The sequence below is a fragment of the Acromyrmex echinatior genome, chromosome 8 (assembly GCF_024713525.1).
Source record: "Acromyrmex echinatior isolate Ae372 chromosome 8, ASM2471352v2, whole genome shotgun sequence".
Classification (NCBI taxonomy): domain Eukaryota; kingdom Metazoa; phylum Arthropoda; class Insecta; order Hymenoptera; family Formicidae; genus Acromyrmex; species Acromyrmex echinatior.
In genome coordinates, this window is record NC_141859.1 from 14,146,704 (window position 1) to 14,170,805 (window position 24,102).

A 24,102-nucleotide genomic window follows, 5' to 3' on the forward strand; every position below is an offset into this window, starting at 1 on the left:
ACAATGAAATTTTTAAATACTCGATTGTCTCGAGCAATTAAAATTAAAGGAACTTAGGATTATCATATGATTATAATTAATCAATTATGATAATTATTTACTGAAGCGAAAGTTGTTTCAATATCTAGCATAGCTCTTAAAATCAAAATAATAAAATAATTAAAAATTCTGTACATAAATATGTGACCAATTATTAATTTTGTAATGAATAACATTTAATACAACATGTATATTATAAATTTTTTTACTACTTTTGATTAAATTATTTTATTACAATTGAATTAAATTGGCTTCCAACTTAAATAAAGCGGTTCCTTATATAAAAAATTGTCAGCTTTCTAAAAAAAATATTTATTTTAATGTAAATGCCTACGATCATAAAAAAAACGCGTTTTTTCGAAAATTTAAGATTTTCACTGCTTTTATGAAATTTAAATCAATCGAGACTATTTTTATTGAAAAATAGAGAATTTTTTACATAGGAAACTGTTACGTTAATATTTTTTTAAATATTTATTATGAGGTAAAAAAAAATTGACAAAATTGATGTTTTCAAAATATCGAGAAATTACAATTAATATCACGGCTAAATGATTCGCTTTAAAGAAAAATAAAAAAATATGGATCATTATATTTTCCTAAAGAACACTTTCAGCGAGATGTCATGTCAGTTTTCAAAAAAACTCACCTATAAATGTATATAAAGTGTTTGGAAAATAATGATAAATCTTTCGCATAGGGGCAAAACAGATTAAATTGAGAAGAAAAGTCCTCTACTATTTTACGATTTTAGTAGTAGTTAATAAAATATTAATTGCAAAAAATTGTCGAAAATTGGTCTTTATTAATTTTTTATTCAAATGCTATCAACTACAGAAAAACTGCAAGAAATAAAAATTATTTATTTTCTTCGCATAGAACTCTAAGAATTTTTTTTAGAATTTTTTATTAACTTTTTAGGACTCATTTTCTTATTTTTATCAACATGAGAAAATACGGTATTAAAAAATTCTGAAAAAATTCTGAAAAAAATTCTCAGAACTTTATGAGAAGAAAATAAACAATTTTTGTCTCTTACAGTTTTTCTGTAAAGTTGATAGCATTTGAGTAAACAATTATTGAAAACCAATTTTCAGCAATTTTTAGCAATTAATATCTTATTAACTATTGTTGATAAAATCGTAAAATGGTAAAAAAACTTTTCTTATCTTATAGTTTAATATATTCTGCCTCTATACGAAAGATTTATCATTATTTTCCAAACACAGTTCATCTTGTCCCTGTGCGAAAGATTTATCACTAATTTCCAAATACCCTGTATAAGTATATATAAATATACAGGCTGTTTGGAAATTAGTAATAAGTCTTTCGCACAGAGGTAGAATGGACTAAACTGAGAAGAAAAGTTCTTTACTATTTTACAATTGTCGCAATGGTTAACGAGTTATTAACTTATGAAAATAGCCAAATTCGCCCAATTCAAATACAACATTTGCCAAATACAAGCGCGCGACAAGATAGGACTGCCCAACGCGGTGAGACATGCGTTCGCCATTGCTAGGCAATATCTGCGACGGCAATTGTCACTTATAAACAACGTGCCTAGTGACGGCGGACGCGCGCCTCGCCACGCGAGGCGGGTACTATTCTGTCATGCGTTTGCATTTGGCGGTGGGCTGGGCGAATTTGACTATTTTCATAAGTTAATAACTCGTTAATCATTCCGACAATTGGACAATTGTACAATGGTAGAAGACCTTTCTTCTCAGTTTAGTTCTGACTCTGTGAAAGACTTACCAAACACAGTGTATATATATATATATATATATATATATATATATATATATATGTATATATATGTATATATATATGTATATATATATATATGTATATATATATATATGTATACACACGCACACGCACACGCACACGCACACGCGCGCGCGCACGCGCGCACGCACGCACGCACGCACGCACACGCACGCACACACACACACACACACACACACACACACACACACACACACACACACACACACACACACACACACACACACACCCGGTATATTATATACAGGGTGTCATGAATATACGGCCCCACTCGTCCCGAGCAGGTAGAACGGACTAAACTGAGTAGAAAAGTCCTCTATCATTTTGCAATGCTCGCAATAATTAATGAGATATTAAATTTAAATTAAGATTTAAAGATAGCCGAATACACGCGTCTTTTCGACCTACTATTGCCGAAGGTACGACCCGTGGGCGTCACGGCGCGCGGGCCGCGAGGAGTGGGGCTCACTGCCTCTAAGCTTGAACGGGGCGGCGCGCCTGCTAGGTCATCTTCGCTCCTCACAGCCCGTGTACCGTGAACTCGGTGGGCCGTACTTTCGGCAATAATAGGTCGGGAAGATGCGTGTATTCGGCTATCTTTAAACGTTAATATTTCGTTAATTATTGTGAGCATTGCAAAATGGTACACTTTTCGATTCAGTTTAGTTCTCTCTACTTGTCCATGAAATATTTGGCGATTATTTCTAGATTACATCTTGTATACCCTATATATAAATATATATAATATACCGGCTATTTCAGACCACCCGTAGGCCCCTTTTATCTTTGCAAGATAAGATCCAATTGTAAAAGTGTTCAAAAAGTTGTAGGTCTTTTAAAAAGATCTATTTACTGATCTTATCGACTTGATCTTAGGTGACGTCGCCAAGGTCAAGTCAAGGTCATGTCAATTTTTTTTAAATAGGATACCCAACTTTTTATTCCAGTAACTAATAGCCGATGTCGAGAGCTTTTCGAAATACTATAATCAAATTATTTTTCATTGAGTACTTTTCGAGTTATAGGGCTCGAAAGTTACAGTGTCGCAAGCATTAGCATTACGCAAGATGCCCGATCGATGGTTAAAAATCTCTTGAATGTTGTTCAGGATCATGTCCTCAATAATATTTGTCAAGATCAAACTAAGAACAATAAATAAATCTTTTTAAACCCTACAACTTTTGTCTGAACACTTTTACGATTGGACTTTATCCTGCGAAGATAAATGGAATGTACGGATGGTCTGAAGCACTCGGTATATAAATATAGATATATATTTAAATATATTTTGAAGTATTATTTTTTATTTTGTAACATCCAAATAATAATAATAATAATAAAATTCTGTAAACGATGAACGCGAAACAATGTTTCAAAGTCCTATAGCTCTACACTCTATAGTGCCCTGTATGACAAATAATATATCTTAATATGTTCTTGAACTCTATCATTACTCTATGACTCCGCGCGTAGTCTAAATGTATGAAACAAAAGAATAAAGATGATGATAGACAAAATCGATCGAAATGTGCAGCGCGGCTTCAGGTTTGCTATGCATTTGACGTTTAATACACGTATAAAAATTAGTATATGATATTAGTATATACGAGATGATCATAGAAATGAAAATTATGTTTTTATATAGGCATATAAGTCTAACATACCAAGAATACTGTACGCATGCTCTCAGCGCGAGATGTTATTTTGTAAAATTCCATGTTCAATGGAATCTCAAAAATATATATTGCATGTGAAAGTAATATGATCTATAATTTTCCATAAGCTGCAATATTGCATGATTATGCTACATCGAAAAACCCATGTAATTTCACACAAATATTTTGTTCAATGTATGCTATGTTAGAAACTGAACTATTATAGTACAAGGACAAGTTCTTAAAAAATCTGTCAGAGAGCACTCGCAGTGTCGTATCACATTACTTATTGACAAGTAGTTTTCAGCTGATTACTGTCAAATTTTGAACGGAATTCATCGCGTGGTTTCATTTCTGTAGACGATTAAAGCGAATAATTTATTTTTTGCAAAATGGAAAAAAACGAGTTCCGTGCAGTGATCACCATCTACATATGAAAAATTTAACGCCAAAAGAAATCAAAGCCGAGTTGGATAATATTCATAGCACATCTGCACCAGTGTTTGCGACTGTATACAATTGAGTGAATGAATTTAAACGTGATCGTACATCCACATGGGATGTCCCTCGTTCGGGACATCCAATTGAGGCTGCTACAGAAATCATCGATAAAGTCCACGATATTGTTTTGACTGATCGACGAGTGAAAATGCGCGAGCTTATTGAGGCCTCATGTAACATGACACAGTGATTTCAATTTTGCACGAACAATTGGGTATGAAAAAGCTATCGGCAAGATGGTGCCGCGTTTGCTCACTGTGGACCATAAGCGCGACCGTGTGACGATTTCAAAACAATGTTTGGAGATGTTTCAATGTAATCCAGATGAATTTCTGCGTCGATTCATTACTGTGGACGAAACATGGATCCATTACTTCACATCCGAGACGAAAGAACAGTCAAAACAATGGACTTCACCGAGTGAACCAGTTCCGAAGAAAGCGAAGATCGTGAAAGGTGATGACCACAGTTTTTTGGAATACACGCGGTATAATTCATATCGATTACCTTTCATCGAAGCAAACGATCAATGGCGATTACTACGCAGCCTTATTGGACCGTTTCAATAACATTTTAAAGAAAAAACGTCCCCATTTGGCGAAGAAGAAAGTGCTCTTCCATCAATACACGGGTTCACACGTGCCAAATTCAACGAATTCCGTCACGAGTTGCTTCCCCATCCAGCATATTCGCCAGATTTAGCCCTGCGACTATTTCCTGTTTCCAAACCTGAGAAATAGTTCGGAGGAAAGAGATTCACCACCAGAGAGCAGCTCATCGCCGAAACAGAAGTTTATTTTGAAGGGTTGGACAAATCATATTATTCGGACGGCTTGAAAAAGTTGGAGAATCGTTGGATTAAATGTATCGAGCTGAAAGGAGATTATGTTGAGAAATAAAAAATGAATCGATCAAAAAAAATGTGTTTTACTTTGTTTTTCTAAAAACTTATTGACTTGCCCTCGTATCATTACAAATTAAATCTATTAGTAATTTAATAATTTGATGCTCAATCAGATATCGTATTAGAGTAATTAGAGAGATGTTAATGTTCTGAAAATCTGTTAAATAAATTTATTGCGAAAAATATTACTTCAGTCAGGAATTGAACCCGAATCTCTAGCATTCTGTGCGAGTGTCCTAAGCTTTACGCGAAGTCTACAATAGAAGTCGTAGTGGTCGTAGAGTCATAAGTCATAGAACATTAACTAATCACAGTCGAATACGAAAAGCATAATCAATTATGATTCGTCAATTTTCCACGATTTAAGACCCTACAATCGCTATGACCTGTAGACGTATAAGACCATCGTATAAAACCACCGAGGTCTTAGTAACCGTTTTCAGACAGTGTGTATAAACAATAATGAATGATGTATTAGAATATATACACGATATTAAAAACAACAGCAACTTTGCCTGTAGTCAAAGCTGGATCTTGAGTGCTTTAAATAGTTTCATATGAATTTATGTACCACATTTGTAGTCTCTCAAAAGATGTGTATATTTCTACATATCAGTTATTGCGAAGAATATTACTAAGGCTTCGATGGTCTAAAGACTTAGGACGCTCCTACGGAATGTTAGAAATCTGGGTTTGACTCCTGAGATAATATTTTTCGCAATAAATTTTCAGATTTTTAAAGCATCTTCTTAAAATGATGCCGATTAAATATCAATTATTAAATTGTCAATATTTTTTGTGATATTACTACAGTAATTCAGTTGCGTTTCTAAGTCCGGAAAATCAATTCAGCGCACAATTCAAAACTACAAATGGGATAAATTAGAGATCATTTTAAACATGTACTGGAGCTAAACGTGTAATTAATATATCTGTGTTTCAATAGATGTAATACACGGGTACTGAAATACTCAAGTACATATCGAAATACACATGGTTTGAAAAGCACGTATATGAATTAATTTCGATATATACGATTACACGCGTGTATTGAAATATACGGATACATGTGTAATGTATTCATGTTTTGATTGTTTTTTCAAATTAGGATGTTTCAAATAATACATTATATATTCTTATATTAAATTAATTTATTTCAGATATGATTGAGAGCCGAAAAACTTTCGGTTTCAACACAATCATTCTGAAACGCTAATAAACCCCTCTCCTAAATTAGAATAGACAGAAAAAAAGTAAGAAACTTACTGCGAAAAATATTACAATACCTCAGCCAGGATTCGAACCTGAGACCTCTCAATTTTCTGAGTGTCTTAGTCAGCTCGACCATTGAGACTTTAGAAATATTCTTCGCAATAACTGATATGTATAGAAAGAACGCGTTCAGGCATGGAAACGAGTATAGGGTAACTCTGGTATAAACACTGCACCTATCGAAAACTTAATTTAAGTATTATTTACTATGTTCAAAGTAAACAAACTATACAGTAAAAACTTTATACAGTCTACTATTATGAAAAAATATTAGAAATCTGAAATATTTATATTTCATATTAAAAAATGAACTTTTTTACACCCTTGCATTTTTGTCGTATATCCCATGGGGGTATATTTGGCTATCCCATAGGGGTATAGTATGGGATATTTGGTTACTCATAGGGGGAGGATGATGTACGGCTCATGAAAAATTTACAAATAATACATATAAATAAAACGTAAAATGACACAATAACTTATGAAATGGGTTTATAGTTTTATTAAGGAATAAGAATGATAAATATGTACATACATGAAGTAATAAATAATAATTAAAATCTTCCCACATGTATTACAAGTGTTATGGCATGAGGTATATGTAATGCGTTTATTGCATTTAGTGCACTGAATTCGATCTACGCGCTTTGTGCATAAATCTCGCCCGTTAAAAATGCCGTATATCCAAAATAGATGGGATATACAAGACAACAAACTAAACAAAGAATACAAGAGCAAAATATTTGTATTTTGTTATACAACATGCTTTACTATTTCTCTGCATCATGAAATAATCATTAAATCTTTTGCACGTCCTACAGTAATCATTTTATAGATTATAATTTATGATAGTGCTACTTAATAGTGACAAATCGATTCAATAATAACTCACAATAATTTCATTAATATTAACAATAAGAAGCTGAAATCATAACACAATACTAATATATATAACATAAAGTCATGTAACAGAGTTGCGGGAAAATTATTCCCACTCCTTCTATTTTTTCTGACTTCTGCGGCATAAATCCCAGCGCGGCGTATTTGTCGAAGTTACCCTAAGTATCAAAAGTAATGATAAAAGTGAGTTTTATTCTCGAAAAAGTGAAAAAATACTGAATCGGTTAAAAAAAAGGTAAATCTTTCCTTGAAAGTAAAAAAATGAATGTTTCTAAGAATTTATCAAAAATTAGTTTACCTATGACATGCTATTTGTATTTAAATTACATCTTACATCTTCTATGAAGTTAAAAATACTAATCTAATAGTAAAAATCTATATTTATATTTCAGGACATAAGGGTACGTATACACAGAATCTAAAATTTATTACAAATTTTTTTTATTATTAAATATAATTCAAATTAAATTTTAGATAAATGGCATAATAAGTATTCAAGTTAATAATAAAAACTCTTTCATTGCACAAACACAGAAATTAGTCAAACGCATTAAAAAAAATAAAATTTAAGCTGCATTGCACTATTATATTTCAAGAAATATATCAAGATATATCTTCTAAAAAATAAATTCTCAAAATAAAAACAAATTAAGGATTTTTCCATTAAAATAGATCTAATTAATTGACTTATTTTAAATTAAATCACATAGTTTTTCACTTTATGCCATAAAAAAGAAAATAGAAAATAATAATGACATAATGCTTAATCATCATTATTTTCTATTTTCTTTCGGTTTCGCAAAGAAGTTATCAAACATGATTTCTTATTATTGAGTTTCTTTTGAAGCAGCTCAACTTCAGATGATTGTAATTGGTCTCTAATTGACACTGCATCCTCAAGAATTGCATATGTTACCTTAGCCCCATATATGTCTTTACTATCTAATGTTTTTTTCAGTCTTTCTCTTGCCTCTTGAAGAAGTGAGTCTTGCTGCTTCTTCTTGTGCCTCAGTTTTTTAAGCTTCTTTTACTTTCTTCTCAAGCTCTTCTATATCTTGTCTAGCTCTATTTTGTTTTTGTAGAAAGTTCTGATCTTTTCCGCTTCTTCTTCATTGTCTTTTTATCTTCTTTTTTCTTCTTCTGATTTTTCTTTTTTTTCCAAGTATTCCTGATATTTGCTGTGTGCAAATCTAGTAGAGATTATTAAATCTTTGATCATTTCAGGTTTACCATTAAAGTACCTTCAAACCAAGTCTTGATATTTAATTTGGCATTAAGAGTTCTCTCAGTCATTCTAGATTCATCATCTATCAAAACACGGGCTGAGATTGAAAAATTCCTTTCAATATCAGAACTATCATGAGCTAGAAATAGAGCAGCCTTCATAATTTTCTGAATGTTTGGATATTTTGGTTCATTGAAGTTATTTTTTAGATTAAAAATTTGTCTCCAGTAATGATCTATTTGGCCATTGTCCCATACAGAAAGATTCTCTCTTTTCTTTCTTGAATCTTGCATTCATCTAAGAATATACTTATTGAAATTTGATTTAGAGAAAACATTTTAATTATTTTCTCTACGCTTAAGAAACTTCTATTTTTCTTGATTTTTGAAAGAAGAAGGCAACGAAAATGCTTTGCTGTTGACGAATTTAAAATAGATTTCTTAAGTAAATATATTGTTGCCACTTTATAATGACCTTGTGCCAATTTTCGAAAATTGAAGACGTCAACTTCTTTAATATCTTGAGAAGAAAGTTCATTTTCAGCTAAATCTCCATATCTAACATCTTTAATTAAAAGTAAATTCTCTGGAATGAAAAGATTACTATAGCTATACATTTGGTGTAAAGTCTCTTTTTTGCAAAATCTGCCTGTTAGAGTATCTGCTAAATCTTTCATTTCAGAGTATAGTATTTGAATTTTTCTTTTGAAATAAATGAGAGAATTTTTCAAAAATACTAGCAGTCAATTACAAACGCAATTTCTGCTCTCATTATAGGAATTTTAAATAATTCTTAATTTCAGAATATTTCTTCAGTTGTGATGCTTGAGTAAAAGGCATTTTACGTGGAATGAACTTTAGAAAATATTCACAAAGAGCAGGCCACTGTTCTAACATTCTTTTACCGGGAGCACACACGGATAGCCATCTTGATATCTATATATCTATATATATATATATATATATATATATATATATATATATTTTGAAATTTGTAATACTTTCATTCCTTCTGATTTAGTAATTTCATCATAACAAACCACAAAGACTTTTTGTGCATCTTCACTTACTAATTTATGAAAATAAGGGCCTAAGCAATCAGTTTGCAAATATTCAACTTTTTTCTTACTGAGTGAAAATGTGTCAGGAACACTTATGCTGAACATAAACAAATTTGTAATTCCTTCATATGATAATGAAGAATAATTGCTCAAAACACATTTTATGGTCCAAAATAATTCTGCAACAATTCCTTTTTCATGTGATGCATACAGATTCCATTTATACTAGACTATATCAAACTGGCACAGGAAAAAACTTGAAATGCTGCTAGATGAAACTGATTGAATACTTGGTTCTTGAAGTTTATCAATTTTTGGTGATACTGAATGTGATATCAAACCGAGATGTAATTAACTAGTATTAAGTTTAATATCCGCATTCTGTTTATGTTTTGCATTCAGGCTACATGCTGAAAAATAGCCTGATATCCTTTAGTTGCACAATGGATGCGGCTCGTATTACAGATTTCATAGAATAAGATTGAAGATTCAACTTTTCTTCCCCACAATTCAATTCGATGACCAAGTGCATCAATCCTTGATAACCATTCTGCATGAATAGTACATTTTGGATTCTTATCTATCCTCTTCTCAGAGATCATTTTTCTCTCTATTACTGTATAGTGTTTAATATTATACTGATAATAACAAAAATAGAAACATTTTTACAGAATTCAAAGCCAGTGTAAACATAACCTCTATTACATTAATGAATGGAAAGTCTATTTCGGTCAAAGCAAATTTTAGTGCTAAATATTTTATAACTTATAATCTCTATACCTTAATTCGTACAAACTATAACTATTTGTTATTTAAAATTTAATATTTGAAAAACTTATGACTGTTTGTAACTTATATCGTAGAGTAAAATCCAATTTCTATCCTGATTAAGCAGACCGTAATGATTGCGCTAGGAATATTGTGGTTCATTGAATCACAAGATATGTTCGTGTTTGCTTGCGCTTGAGTTGTTTGCATCAGAGATGCCAAATCAGAGACGGTTTATCCCAAGAAATAACAATAAAAAATCGATGTCGAATCGATGTCGATTTGATGATTTCACCTTGTATTTTTGCAATATTTTACATCATAACGTCATCTGAACGTTCAGTTGTCGTTCTGAATGATTTTTTATTCTCTTTTTTAATTTTATTGTTGATATTTATTTCTATAGGAAAAAGTGAGGAAAGTGAATTTTGTATAGAAAAGCGAGGAAAAGTAAGATGTTTCTAAAAAAATGAAAAAAAGTAAAGTAAGCCACTCCCATGTCTGCGCGTCGTATAACCGCGTATGTACAAACATTTTAAGAATTTTAAGCACATATTTGAAACATCCTAATTTGATCATTCTTGGTTTTTTTTATCGTATTTGATATATTCGTACATATACGATCGCGCTTAAAATTCTTAAAATGTTTATTCATGTTTTGTTTTATATTCATAGGTATATATATATATATATATATATATATATATGTATTAGGTGTTGGAATTAATTCGTAGCGTTTTACAAGTGATGGGAAGTACTTTCATTAATGTATTTTTTAATGCTCATGTGAAATAAATAACATTCTTTCATTAAAAAACGCTACGAATTAATTCCAACACCTAATATGTTTATGTAGAAATATATATATATATACACAATAAAATGTACACTTTATACTCGAGACATTGTCTCCTGATTATGTAATCATTTACATCTATATGTGTCACTATTTCTAATAAGAATCATTGATGCTCACAAATGTTAATGTAACATAGCGCATCGGTGCGTCAAGATAATAATGGGCATCGCGAATTATAAATCAATATCTAGAATTACTCACCTTGCATAGGCCGCGTGGCAGCGCTGCGTGACATTGTTTGCGTGGTTTAGTTTTAGGCTGTACTTTTGAGTTAGGCGTTTGTGGACGGATCTGTCGATATATTCGTCGACGCAGAAGATGATAACCGTTAAATGGAGCGACCTTCCGGCGCGACGCTGGTCAGATGTTATAAAATAGGCATCAAACGCGCGTTGACGCGGTGTAAAAACGCGATGCGTAAAAAATTCTCCCTCTGCCTGGTGAATGATCGACGTCGTCGTGTTCAAGTGCCACGTGGGACTGTCCACGGATAGGATCGTTTCACTGCCAGCAGCGATAGACGATTCTGGAGCACAACGTCCCGTTTCCAGAACGTCGAAAATACGACGCGAAATCGATAATTCTTCCACCACAGGATGCAAAAAATGAAGATGATCGAGGCACGTAGGTGACGACGAGGGTGATGTTCTTGATGGTTTTCTCGACGTACAACAATCACCACCGAAGACAAGCAATGAAAGATATCTCCTGCTAGATATTCGACGGTGTTGATGGCGATATAAGGTATGATGCGGCGATACTGCGACCACGCTCAAGTCGGATATTCCGCGGCGAGATAATGACGACAGGATATCCGGTGTGGGGGGTACGAATGATTCTTTGGGGGTGGCGTCCATGTGGGGTAGATAGTCACCTCCGGCCTTCTCTCCCACCTGCAAACCACCTCTTTCTCCTCCAGGATTCTCTCCTCGTCCTCGAGGTGCCCCAGCTTTCGGTGGTGCCCGCGGACACCACCCTCGCACGCCGCCAAATCTTACCGATCAGCTCCCACGTTATTAGGTCTCGTGGATGCAAGCTGTAACAAGAAGAGACCGCAATCATTAATTCTTTATTTTATTGTTCATTCGATGAAAAACCATCAATAAATTCTTTCGATTTTTCTTAAATATTAATCTCGCTTTACGATTTATTTCTAAAATATACATACACATATATATATATATACATATATTATATCCAAGGAATGTATTTCTAGGGAATCTTTTAGTTTATTAATTTTGTCAACATTATATTGTACTTTTTTTTCAATATTTTTCCTTTTTAACTGAACATACTTATCCCATTGTGAAACTATTTTTCTCATTGTATATCTATTGCTCGAACCATCAACATCTCTATGAGTATCGTTCATTTTATTATTAAAATCGGACACTTTAATAATAATAATGTTGCGCATTGCACAATTCTTTGACTTCATCAAATTAGATAATTTGATGACAAAAAATTCGACAAGTGGATATCTAATAGTTTTGATCATTAACCCATGTATTAGAGCATTTTTTTTTACGCAGTTTTTTTCCGAATAATTTGGTATTGCGTAAAAAAAATTAAAATTTCAAGGTAAATGAGAATAAGGCGCAGTAATTGATGCGCAGATTTAATCATAAAAGAAAATTATGCCAAATTCTTACATAGATGTATTAAAAATTAACACAAAAATATATATTCAAATTGTGTTAAAATTCGAACTTTTCGGCCAAACATATGGAGCCATCATCAGCGAAATACTAGAAGATTTCTTTACATATCATCACAATCAATTTGAAGGAATTTGAATTTGCATCTGGGTGGTCACTCGATCTGTTATAGTGTGCAAAGAAATCTTCATGTTTAATTTCTGGTATTTCGCTAATGATGACCCCAAATATTTGGCTGAAAAACGTCTGAATTTTAACACAATTTGAATATATATTATATTTTTGTCTAATTTTTAATATATCTATGTAAAAATTTGTTATAATTTTGTTTTATGATTGAATTTGCGCAATTACTACACCTTATTCTCATATGCCTTGAAATTTTAATTTTTTTTTTAAATTTGAGAGTTATTACTAAATTTCCTATTTTGGTATTGTGGTTTGGTGTTGATTCATTGTACTGATGAGGACCTGAACCGAGGGTTGAAACATATATATGTCTTTACTTGCTTAATAAATGGCGTTGTAATTTACACTTGAACATTCTATGTTGACTCATATCATCAGCATTATTTATCGTTTTAGATTTAATCACTTGAATATATTTCATTCATTAATTTTTATTTTTCTTAGATTATCTTCAAAAGCTTTTTAAAGGATGCTATTTATCCATCAATTATTTATTTGCGCGATTCTCAGAACTTTGGAAAATCCCTCGTATATATACTATGTACAGGATGTCTCAGAACTCGCGTACCGCCAGTTACTAACGTATTGTCCGCGAAATTCTAAGACGAAAAGTCTCTGTAACAAAAAACAATCCGACGAGTAAAATTTGAATGGTGAGATATTGAAGTTGACGAATGGGCGTGGAATTCGGTCAGAGTCGACACAACCGAGATTGGCGAGACACTTTAGACACTTGCATAGTGTCAAAACATTTCTCATTATTGTTTGCATTTAATTGTATATAAAATCTATCCAATATAATAAAATATATATAATAAGTAAATATGCCGATGAAGAGAGCTCCGATGACCTTGACAATGACCATGTCATTATCAAGGTCTTGACCTTTAACAGAATTTAGCCAACACTCGTTATTCGTTAAGAACGTTATTAACAAAAAAATTTTTTAAATAACGTCTTATTTTTGCTACAATATTAAAAACTATCTTAAATACTCCCCTGCGTATGTAATGGCTTTCCACGCGAAGCGATTTGCACAGTGGAACTCATTACGCGTGGACAGTCATAAAATATGTAATATTTTAAAGCAAAAAATTTTTGTTTTATAGACATCAGAAATCTTAACTATTATAACCAAAATAAAAAGCATAACAATTATATTTTTCTTTAAGCAATTCTGGTTACGAATAACCATTATAAATATTAAAATTTTCAGTTGTGAATATGTTTGAGAACATATTGAATATGTTCTGTTGTCGAAATTTGTTTGAGTTACTAATAACCATTATCGATGACCAGAATTTTATTTTGGTTGTTCAAGGTCTCTAAACTAGTTGGCAAGCAATAATGATAACGAACATGTTTTATTATTATTATGGCCAATGTTAATTTTATTATCAATTTTATTATCACAAATATAAAATTATTAAAGAATAAAAGATATTATTTGAAGAAGAGAAAAAAAAATAAATAAAAGACACTATATTTTAATATGGAATTACGTAAATCGTTTGAAAAGTTTTAAGTCTTAACATAAACATGACATTATTCGTCAAAACCATTCTGGTACTACAATCGTATGCTTTGAAAGATACTTGAAAATTGTAGCTATTTTGGACAATGCTCAGTTGTTTAACAATCATTTGTGCTAGTCGATATCATGTTTCCGTGAAAATGAAAAAAATCAAATATCGTAGCGTGATTAAGTTTTTGATAGGCAATACGTTTGCGCAAAATTAAAGCCAAGTTGGATGCTACATATTTACGGATTATGGAAATCCCATAATTTGTCATCGTGAAAAGATGAATTTAAATGTGGTCATATCAGCTTGGTTGATGATGAGCATTCAAGACGGCCAATAACTCCACCACCGATAATATTGAAAAAGTTCACCAAATACTGGAGGACCGTCGAATTAAGATTAGAGAGATAACAGATAACGTTACATAACAATACAGTAATTAATTATCATTTAGTTTAACAAACATAAATTTTTATAAATTTTCGAGATAAATTATACTTTTTATTATAAGCATTAATTTTAAAAATGAAAAAGTTTTTTCCAACATCAGTAATGATTATTCGCAACCAAAAATAATTTTAATTATTTATACTGGTTATTCCATTGGTATAACCAGAATAATTGATAACATGACATAAAAATTGATATTTTATGAAAATTATATTTTTCAAACAATTTCTTTCAAATTCATTGATGATTGTCTTCCCTGTGAATAAATATCAACTTTTAATCAATGATCATGAACTTTAATCAATTTTAATCAATGATTTTTTTTAGATCAAATTTTTAAGATGACTGTTATTTTTGGTTTCTGGTAAAAGAAATATTATTTTTCAAACTTTTTATTAATAAGGTAAGTATATATGCTGATATGAACCAACATAGGATGTTCGAGTGTAAATTACGAATCATTTATTAAGCAAGTAAATCACGTATACGTTTCAATCCTCGGTTCGGGTCCTCATCATAATTAATAATGCAAAACAAATTATTTTGAGAAAACCGCAATAAAGAAAGAATGCTCTGATATATGAGTTAATGATCAATACTTGTCAGAATTTGGTCATCAAATTGGTTGATTTACTACATAAGAATTACAATAATTTTTATTATTGTATCTGAGAAACGCGATTAGAGAGAGGTATATGTAAAATAATGTCACTTACATAAAGTTATGTGAACCATGAGTAACCATATTATTATTAAATTATCCGATTTACTATTTAAAAAAATTATAATTTAAGAAAATTGGTCAATGTTAACATTTTTTAAAAAACATTTTTAATAAATTAATTTAAATTTAGAGGAGAGTGGGCAAAAGAAACATGTTTAGAAAGAGTCATTTCATATTTCAGCCAATTGAATATTGTCAAAAATTTAAAAATGTTTTCATTTTACAACAGTACTAAAATTATGTTGTTCATAAACATTTGACAGTCATCGTCAAAATGGCGTTGCCTCAATGAGAGACGCAAAATTATCATTACAAAAAGTACATTCCTTGAGTTAAATTTCCAAATCTTTTTTATTAATTTACGATTAGCTTTTGGAAAAAGTATTTTCTTATCAAATACTATATACATTAACACAACTAAGAATGTAATTACAAATTCTTTGTTTATTTTGGTTTATCAGATATTCTGTGATTAGATTTTTTACACATAATGTTATGAAAGAAGGTACTGAGAGCTATGAAAAAGCCAGTTCTTTTATTGCTTTGCCTGGCTCCTTCATTGTATACCTAGAGACATTATATAATAGATTACACAGGTCAACATTTGATCTAAAAGGATACTCTGGAAGCGGACTGGTCCCAGTAGGTTTTTTGGGTCGCTGATTACGATGAGCGGGTTGGTTAAGCTTCATCACATCAGGTTCAAGGTCATTTCAAGGTCAAGTGGAGAGAAAACCTTCGAAAAAATCCAAAAAAATTCATGGGTATGTTTTTGAGGTCCCCGAATCCGAATCCATAAATTGTTTAAACCCGCGACCTATCCTAGAGGTCATACAAGGTCATTCTAAGGTAATTTGAATATAAAGCACAAACAAAATGTATTCATACATATCTTTTTTGAGTTTAGCTTTCCAGAATTTAGGTTTGGTTGCAACCAGGGCACCTCCCCGTGGTGACGGTGTGCAACGGAGTTGTCTCACTATCCGGCGAAGTCCCTGGGTTACGGCGATTATGCCGTCATGGCAACTAAACGTAGAAAATTTACGAGACAGGGTTTCGGATACCCAGAATCGGCGGCTGGTCAGGGTGGGGAAGCGGGCCCGCAGGCGTCGTCATCAAGCGACCGTAGCTCTACAGTGGTGGAAAACTTGGCCTCTGTAGAGTCGAATGCTACAAGACATTTGTCATGTACTATTGACGTGAACAATTTTTGTATTGTTTGTGGGGAGTTTATTCCACAAAAGAAAAAATTTGTATTTTCAGATGCTTTGAAAATAAAATATAAACAACTTTATAGTATTGATACAAGTTCATTGGACAACTCATATACTCCCAAAACTATATGTTCGAGATGCCGTAGTGTTCTTAATGAAATTAACAAGCAAGTATTTTCTAAACCAATGATATGGAGATCCCCAACAAATCATGCTACCGACTGTTTCTTCTATTTAACAAACGTGAAAGGTTACAACCGAAAGAATAAAAATTTAATTTCATATCCACAAGTCAGATCTGTGAATTTTCCAGTTCCTATTCACACGAATACCAATTAGTATTCGACTTGTGGATATGAAATTAAATTTTTATTCTTTCGGTTGTAACCTTTCACGTTTGTTAAACAGAAGAAACAGTCGGTAGCATGATTTGTTGGGGATCTCCATATCATTGGTTTAGAAAATACCTGCTTGTTAATTTCATTAAGAACACTACGGCATCTCGAACATATAGTTTTGGGAGTATATGAGTTGTCCAATGAACTTGTATCAATACTATAAAGTTGTTTATATTTTATTTTCAAAGCATCTGAAAATACAAATTTTTTCTTTTGTGGAATAAACTCCCCACAAACAATACAAAAATTGTTCACGTCAATAATACATGACAAATGTCTTGTAGCATTCGATTCTACAGAGGCAAGTTTTCCACCACTGTAGAGCTACGGTCGCTTGATGACGACGCCTGCGGGCCCGCTTCCCCACCCTGACCAGCCGCCGATTCTGGGTATCCGAAACCCTGTCTCGTAAATTTTCTACGTTTAGTTGCCATGACGGCATAATCACCGTAACCCAGGGACTTCGCCGGATAGTGAGACAACTCCGTTGCACACCGTCACCACGGGGGGTGCCCTGGTTGCAACCAAACCTAAATTCTAGAAAGCTAAACTCAAAAAAGATATGTATGAATACATTTTGTTTGTGCTTTATATTCAAATTACCTTAGAATGACCTTGTATGACCTCTAGGATAGGTCGCGGGTTTAAACAATTTATGGATTCGGATTCGGGGACCTCAAAAACATACCCATGCATTTTTTCATATTTTTCAGATGGTTATTTCTCTACTTGACCTACAAATTTCCTACGAATGACCTTGAATGACCTCTAGGAGGGGTCGTGGGTTCAAACGAACTACGGATTCGGATTCAGGGACCTCAAAAACATATCCATGAATTTTTTTGGATTTTTTCGAAGGTTTTCCACTTGACCTTGAAATGACCTTGAACCTGATGTGATGAAGCTTAACCAACCCGCTCATCGTAATCAGCGACCCAAAAAACCTACTGGGACCAGTCCGCTTCCAGAGTATCCTTTTAGATCAAATGTTGACCTGTGTTATTTGTTCTTTTCAATACAATTGATTTTCTATTTTTTTAGTACAATTTTAAAACGTCAGTCCCTGGTGAAAATTTTTCTCAGAATTTTTCATATAATTTTGCAGAATTTCTATATAATTTTTCAGAATTTCTCTATAATTTTATAATTTTCTCATATTTTTTATATGAATTGGAACATTTCTCAGAAAATCTACATTTTTTTCTCAGAATTTTTCGTATGTGTTAATTATGAAATATCGTAAGATTTTTAAGATTTTTTGTAAATATAATTTCTGATGAAATGTTATAAAATCTAAAAAATTAAAAAATATTTTATAAAAATTATGAGATAAGAAATTTCAGAATATTTCAAAATTCACTTGTACGAAAAATTCTGAGAGAAGATGTAAATTTTCCGAATATTTCTGAGTATTTCTGAAAAATGTTCCAATTCGTATAAAAATTATGAGAAAAATTTTCACTAGGAATATTTTTTGAAATACATCATACTGATCAGTCCATTTTCGTTCGCTCAGTATTAATATATCGTCATTAATATAGCGTCAATATATGATCCTGTCAGCACACTTCTGTATAAGATTATCTTCAGATGCAATCTCCTTCTTTAAGAAGCATCTCTGTGCATATTATAGGTAAATAGATTTTCATGTATTTTTGTTTTATACATTCTGGTTCGTAGATTATGTTATTGCTAGGTTAAGTTATACTGAAGCATTTTACCGACTCACCTTCCACTCTTTTTAATCATCTATCATGTTTAATAGATTATTTTGTAAGTAAATGAAGATTGGTATCAGTGCAAATTGTACTCTGACTGTGCATACACTGGGTGCATACTTAATGTGAGAATAAGGGAAATTTTCATTTCTTTTGCAATAAATGTTTTTAATTAGAAATATTATATTTTCTATTTTTCACAAATTTATTAATTTTCTAAAAAAATAATATTTGTTAAAGGATGACATTTTGATTTTATTTATATTAAAGCTTATATAATTTAGTACTTAGCTCTTTCAAAATAGGTAATGGCTTTTTCAAAACACACATTGTTTTGAAAGAGCTGAATTTCTTATTTATGAAAAATGATGATTAAATCTCTATTAATAACTAAATATTATTTTTTTGTTAAATGGATTTTATAGAAAAATGAGTACACTTAAGTAAGAAAGCGATTATATTTGTTTAACATCAGATTAAATTTTTTTTTTCATATTTTGAAAAAAAAGGCTCTTTCATGCCCACTCTTCGCATAACAAAAGAAACGAGACTTCTACCGGAGATGCTGATGGTTCGAATAATAAATACACAATGAATTACAAAACAAATCGCACAGAGTACCAAAAAACAAAACAACAAACAGGAAGCATTACGTCACTGTAAATAAATTAATATATAATGGGTCTAACGATAATGCATCATTTTATAAATTCAAACTTCGTTTCTGTTTCTTTATGTAAATCATCTCTAATAACAATCTTTTATTTAAAATTTTTTCTTCTAATCTTTTAATATTGTCCCAATTAAAATCAGAATAATTCAATTCTATGTTCTGTAATAAGAAGATTGAGTCGTGTTCTTATTAATATGATTTCTGTGTTCAGAAATGCGCGTTTTTAAACATCTGCCCGTTTGGCCGATGTATAATATGTTACAATAGTTATTATTGATTTTATAAACCATTGGAATGAAACAACGCTGGCAGAGAGTATTTTTTGTACCTTAATAAAATGATTTAACTTATTAATACCTCTGTATGCCATGTGTACTAGAGAAACATTGTTAATGAAATTCTTAATTTCATCAGATATTATATAGAGAATGAAAGATACTGTGAAAAATTATTGTTTTTTGTTTACTTCCAAAGTCTGTTCACTGTGTTCTTGACATTTAGTTACTATGTGGTTTAATTGATCAAACTTTTTATAATGTCTCTTCTTAATCATTGAAAAGATTAAACTCAAAGAATAACCGTTGTTTAGTAGATCTTAATGATATTATCATAGTAAAAACTAAGATGTGATAGTAGTAATATTCTATCAATTAGATTGATTATTGTGCCTATCTTTTGTGAAAGGGAGATGCCAAGAAAAATAATTTAAAAATCGGCCCGAAAAAGTAGGTTTATGATATCAATAAAAAATGACAGAATTTCCCTTCTTAATCAAGCAAACATCCAAAAAATTTAATGTATTACCCCCAAATTCCCTAATGAATTTTAGTCCTGAATAATAAGAGTTCAAAGTATCTAAAATCTCTTCGATATTAAGAATATCAACCAGAGTATCATAATCAGAGTATCAAAACACATCTAATATCGTAGCAATGCTAATATTTTATAGTTTTCAATGTTATGAAATTGTTTTTCAATTTCTGACAAAAAATTATTATAAGATTTTCATGATAATCGAAAATTTACTCAAATTTTTTTTGAGCATGAACCTACAAAAAAAAATTTTTATTTTTTTTCAGCTCATAATTTTCTATATGTAAAAATTACGAAACTCACTCAAAAAATAAAAAAAATATGGTAACCATTCGAAAGTAGAGATTTCAAACTTTAAAACCCTTTTTTTAAATTTAAACTTTGATCATTTTTAATGAAGATATTGATAAGAAAAGGCCTTTTAACTTGTAAAGAGACTTTTTTCCTAACACAATATATAAATTTATTTTTATTTTTATGATGACGCATATACATATTTGGACGTATTGTATTGCTATAAAGAATTGTTATGCTCAACAAAAAAGAAGATCGGTCAAATATCATCATACTTGACAATAAAATAAGAGAAAATGCAATGATAAGAAATGAAGAATGCAATGAAAAGCCATGATAAGAACCTCTGGACTATCGATGAGGTATCTATTCATATAAAAAAATTATTTAATAACATTTGATATATACACCATCAAACACGCTGACGTTCCTTCTAAAAGAACGCCATGCATGTCCAATATAGCACGGCCAGATAATATATTTGACAAACGTGATTGCAAACTTGCGAATAATCATCAAACATTATAGTACTATGATAAAGCACGGTGCGGCTACAAATTATCGCAAAATAAATACAAATTATATACAGTAAGTAGATATTATCAAATTTAAATTAAAAGAATTAAACCGATTTTCATTTGTACAATAATCAAGATAAATTTATCTTGAAATTATCACTTATACAATATTAATATTTTACAAGTAATAACAACAGTAATCCACGTACCTATTTAAGATGGTTCTTTAATAAATCGAGTTACCATAGAAATGTCTAATTTTTTTGTATAATGAAGTTGAACCGAAATTGTGTGCAAAATTCTATGATAGGTTTCTGATGAAATAAGAGAAAGAGAGAGAGAGAGAGAGAGAGAGAGAGAGAGAGAGAGAGAGAGAGTGAGAGAGAGTGTGTGTGTGAGAGAGAGAGAGAAAAAAAAGATGTTGAAAATGTAACCTTTCGCGTATAATTTAGTGACAGATAAGATTTGCAGATGCTTCTTTGACTAACTGCACACAAATCTTACCATAGATTTTTTTCAAAAAAACGAGATTATAATATAAGTTTAAAAAATTATGATTTTAATGATCACAAAAAAGTAATAGATCGACAGCCATTCTGGAAAGATATTTACATGCATAAATTTGCATATAAAGATCGTAGCTGAATAAGGGGGACAAAAGTGTCTCATCCCAAGAATCTGATTTTTTAATTCTAATACGATGATTTTTAATGAAGTTATAAGCAATCAAAGTCAGAATGCTCCTTTTTACTTAATTCGCAAATAACTCAAGAACAAAAAATCGTAGAAACATTAAAAAAAAAATGATTTTGTAAAAAAAATTCCAAACTTTCACGATATAAGTAGTTAAAAATTTTCGCAAATTTTTTTTGGCATATGACAGACTCACAAAATGAGAAGAAAAATTTCCCTTTTTTTTAGTTTTTTTTTTAGTTTTCTATATATTAGGCGTAGTAAAAAGAAATCCATTATTTTTCCAATAGATGTCTTTAGTAATCTGTATCACGCGTAGACGAGATACAGATTACTAAAACCATCTATTGGAAAAATAATGGATTTCTTTTTACTACACCTAATTGTATACACAGATACGTATGTATGTGATATATATTATGTATCTAATAATTGAGACTTCCATGTGTTTTCATTTTGTACAGAAGCCATGAGTTTCGAAGCCATGAGTTATGTGCAAATCTATTATTAGAATGTCTATTATAAAAATGTGTGAAACGCATAGCTTCTATATTGTATAATGATATATACTTTCCATTTCGTGACATAAGTTGATACAAACATCAGTCTATCTTTTTTAGTATTCAGAGAGTAAAAGAACGACATTTGTGTCGATTTGTGTCACGAAATGGAAAGTATATGTCGACCATATATGTGATAAGTAAGTGATATTCATCTAGCCATCTAAGAAACTAAATAACTTATAGTACAATATACATATGTGACATACTAACATACATACTAATAGGTATATAAATTTATCCTTGACGAAAAATAAAAATCGAATCAAAAATAAGAAGAAAATAACAGAAGCATGAACGAAGCTTCTAGGAGGTGTAACTTGGAACAACGAAAACTTAAATGTTTACGCTTCTTTAAGTCTTCGTTCCCATTTACGTCTCCTGGAAATTTCGTTTACACTTCTATTACTCTCTTCTTATTTTCGACTTATGTTTCGATTTCTATTTTTGTCAAGAATACAAATTTCTCCAACAATTTAATAATATATAAATTGAGTATAACGCTTGTATGTAAGTACACATAATATTTTAATTTGAAGAGATGTATGTACGAATAAATTGTTTTCTTATTTACACTAGATATAATATGATTTATATACTAACATTTCCAAAATGGATATGGTGCGTGTCCGTGCTAATAAAAGTCAATTCTGGCAGCTTTTACATGAAAACAGCCAGAATGGCGCTCTTATGGTACATTTCCACTGAGCGCGTCACACGTCGCATCGTCCGTCCAAAATCAAAACATCCCATTTTATTGTATCATTTGACGCGCGATTCTTTGCGTGACACATCGGATGTTTTGATTGGTTAACTGACGCAGACGGACGACGCGTGACGCGCTCAGTGGAAACATACCATTAGGTTTCTCTCTGATTACATTAGGCTTGTTCTTTTTAGTTGAACTTTTTGCACAGTTTATCTTTTCATTTTTTCATCTCCAATATAAGGAAAAGGCGAAGCGAAAAGATAAAAAATTGTGCAAAAAGTTCAGCTCAAAACAGCTACTATTTTCTTGAAAACACTCAAAAAGCTCGATTCATCGATTTTTATTTCGATTATTTTTTAATATTATCGATTATGGAATATCGATGAACTTATTAAACGATTTTTTAAAATCAATTATTTTTTTCAACATCGCTCATCTCTACTTAAAACATACATACTGGAAGGGCCATAAGTGACTGTCGATGCACACAGAAAAATTTATACTGTACGCAAGTAATAATGACTTCTTCCAAATATTTCAAAAGTTCATATTCCGCAAATCTATTATAAGTTCATCACAAACTTCCGATTTATTCAGAATATATTCTGAATTCTAGAAAATGTAATACTTCTCAATCAAGAATAATAAATTAAATCAAAAATTGATTTACTTAAGAAGAATTCTTCTTTTTGCTTGAACCAAATATCATATTTACTTGTAAAAAAAATTACAGTTATATCTTAACGAAAAAAATAATTTTTCTTATTATTATATTTATATTTCCAGTTCAATTTATACTTTTACTGTTTTACATACCTATATTTCTTATTAACTATAATTAATTATTGAAAAATGCATTGTCGCGTATCGGCAAGATTTGAACTTACGATCCCTAGAACGGTAAGCCTAATACATTTGCGCTGAGCTAATCGCACGCTTATGATCGAGTCATTGCCAACGGTATACCTCCTACTGTAACTGTCCTTAATTTCAT

The 24,102-nt window shown here is 31.1% G+C and overlaps 1 protein-coding gene and 1 long non-coding RNA gene across 2 annotated transcripts in view; one reads left to right on the forward strand and one right to left on the reverse strand.

The window, feature by feature from the left end:
- Positions 1-3,862: 3,862 nt before the first annotated feature.
- The window catches only part of LOC147908846 (uncharacterized), a 39,923-nt gene continuing 19,683 nt past the window's right edge, over positions 3,863-24,102 (reverse strand). The window contains exons 2-3 of the mRNA XM_087408808.1: positions 11,176-12,010; positions 3,863-7,220 (exon numbers count right to left, since the gene is read on the reverse strand). Of these exons, the coding sequence (XP_087264934.1) occupies positions 7,163-7,220; positions 11,176-11,831 (714 nt within the window). The 5' untranslated portion in view covers positions 11,832-12,010 and the 3' untranslated portion in view covers positions 3,863-7,162. The remainder of the gene's footprint in view (positions 7,221-11,175; positions 12,011-24,102) is intronic.
- Positions 12,021-16,812, forward strand: LOC105146287 (uncharacterized). Its single transcript, XR_015545983.1, has 2 exons — positions 12,021-16,367; positions 16,434-16,812. It is a non-coding gene; the product is annotated as an uncharacterized LOC105146287 (long non-coding RNA).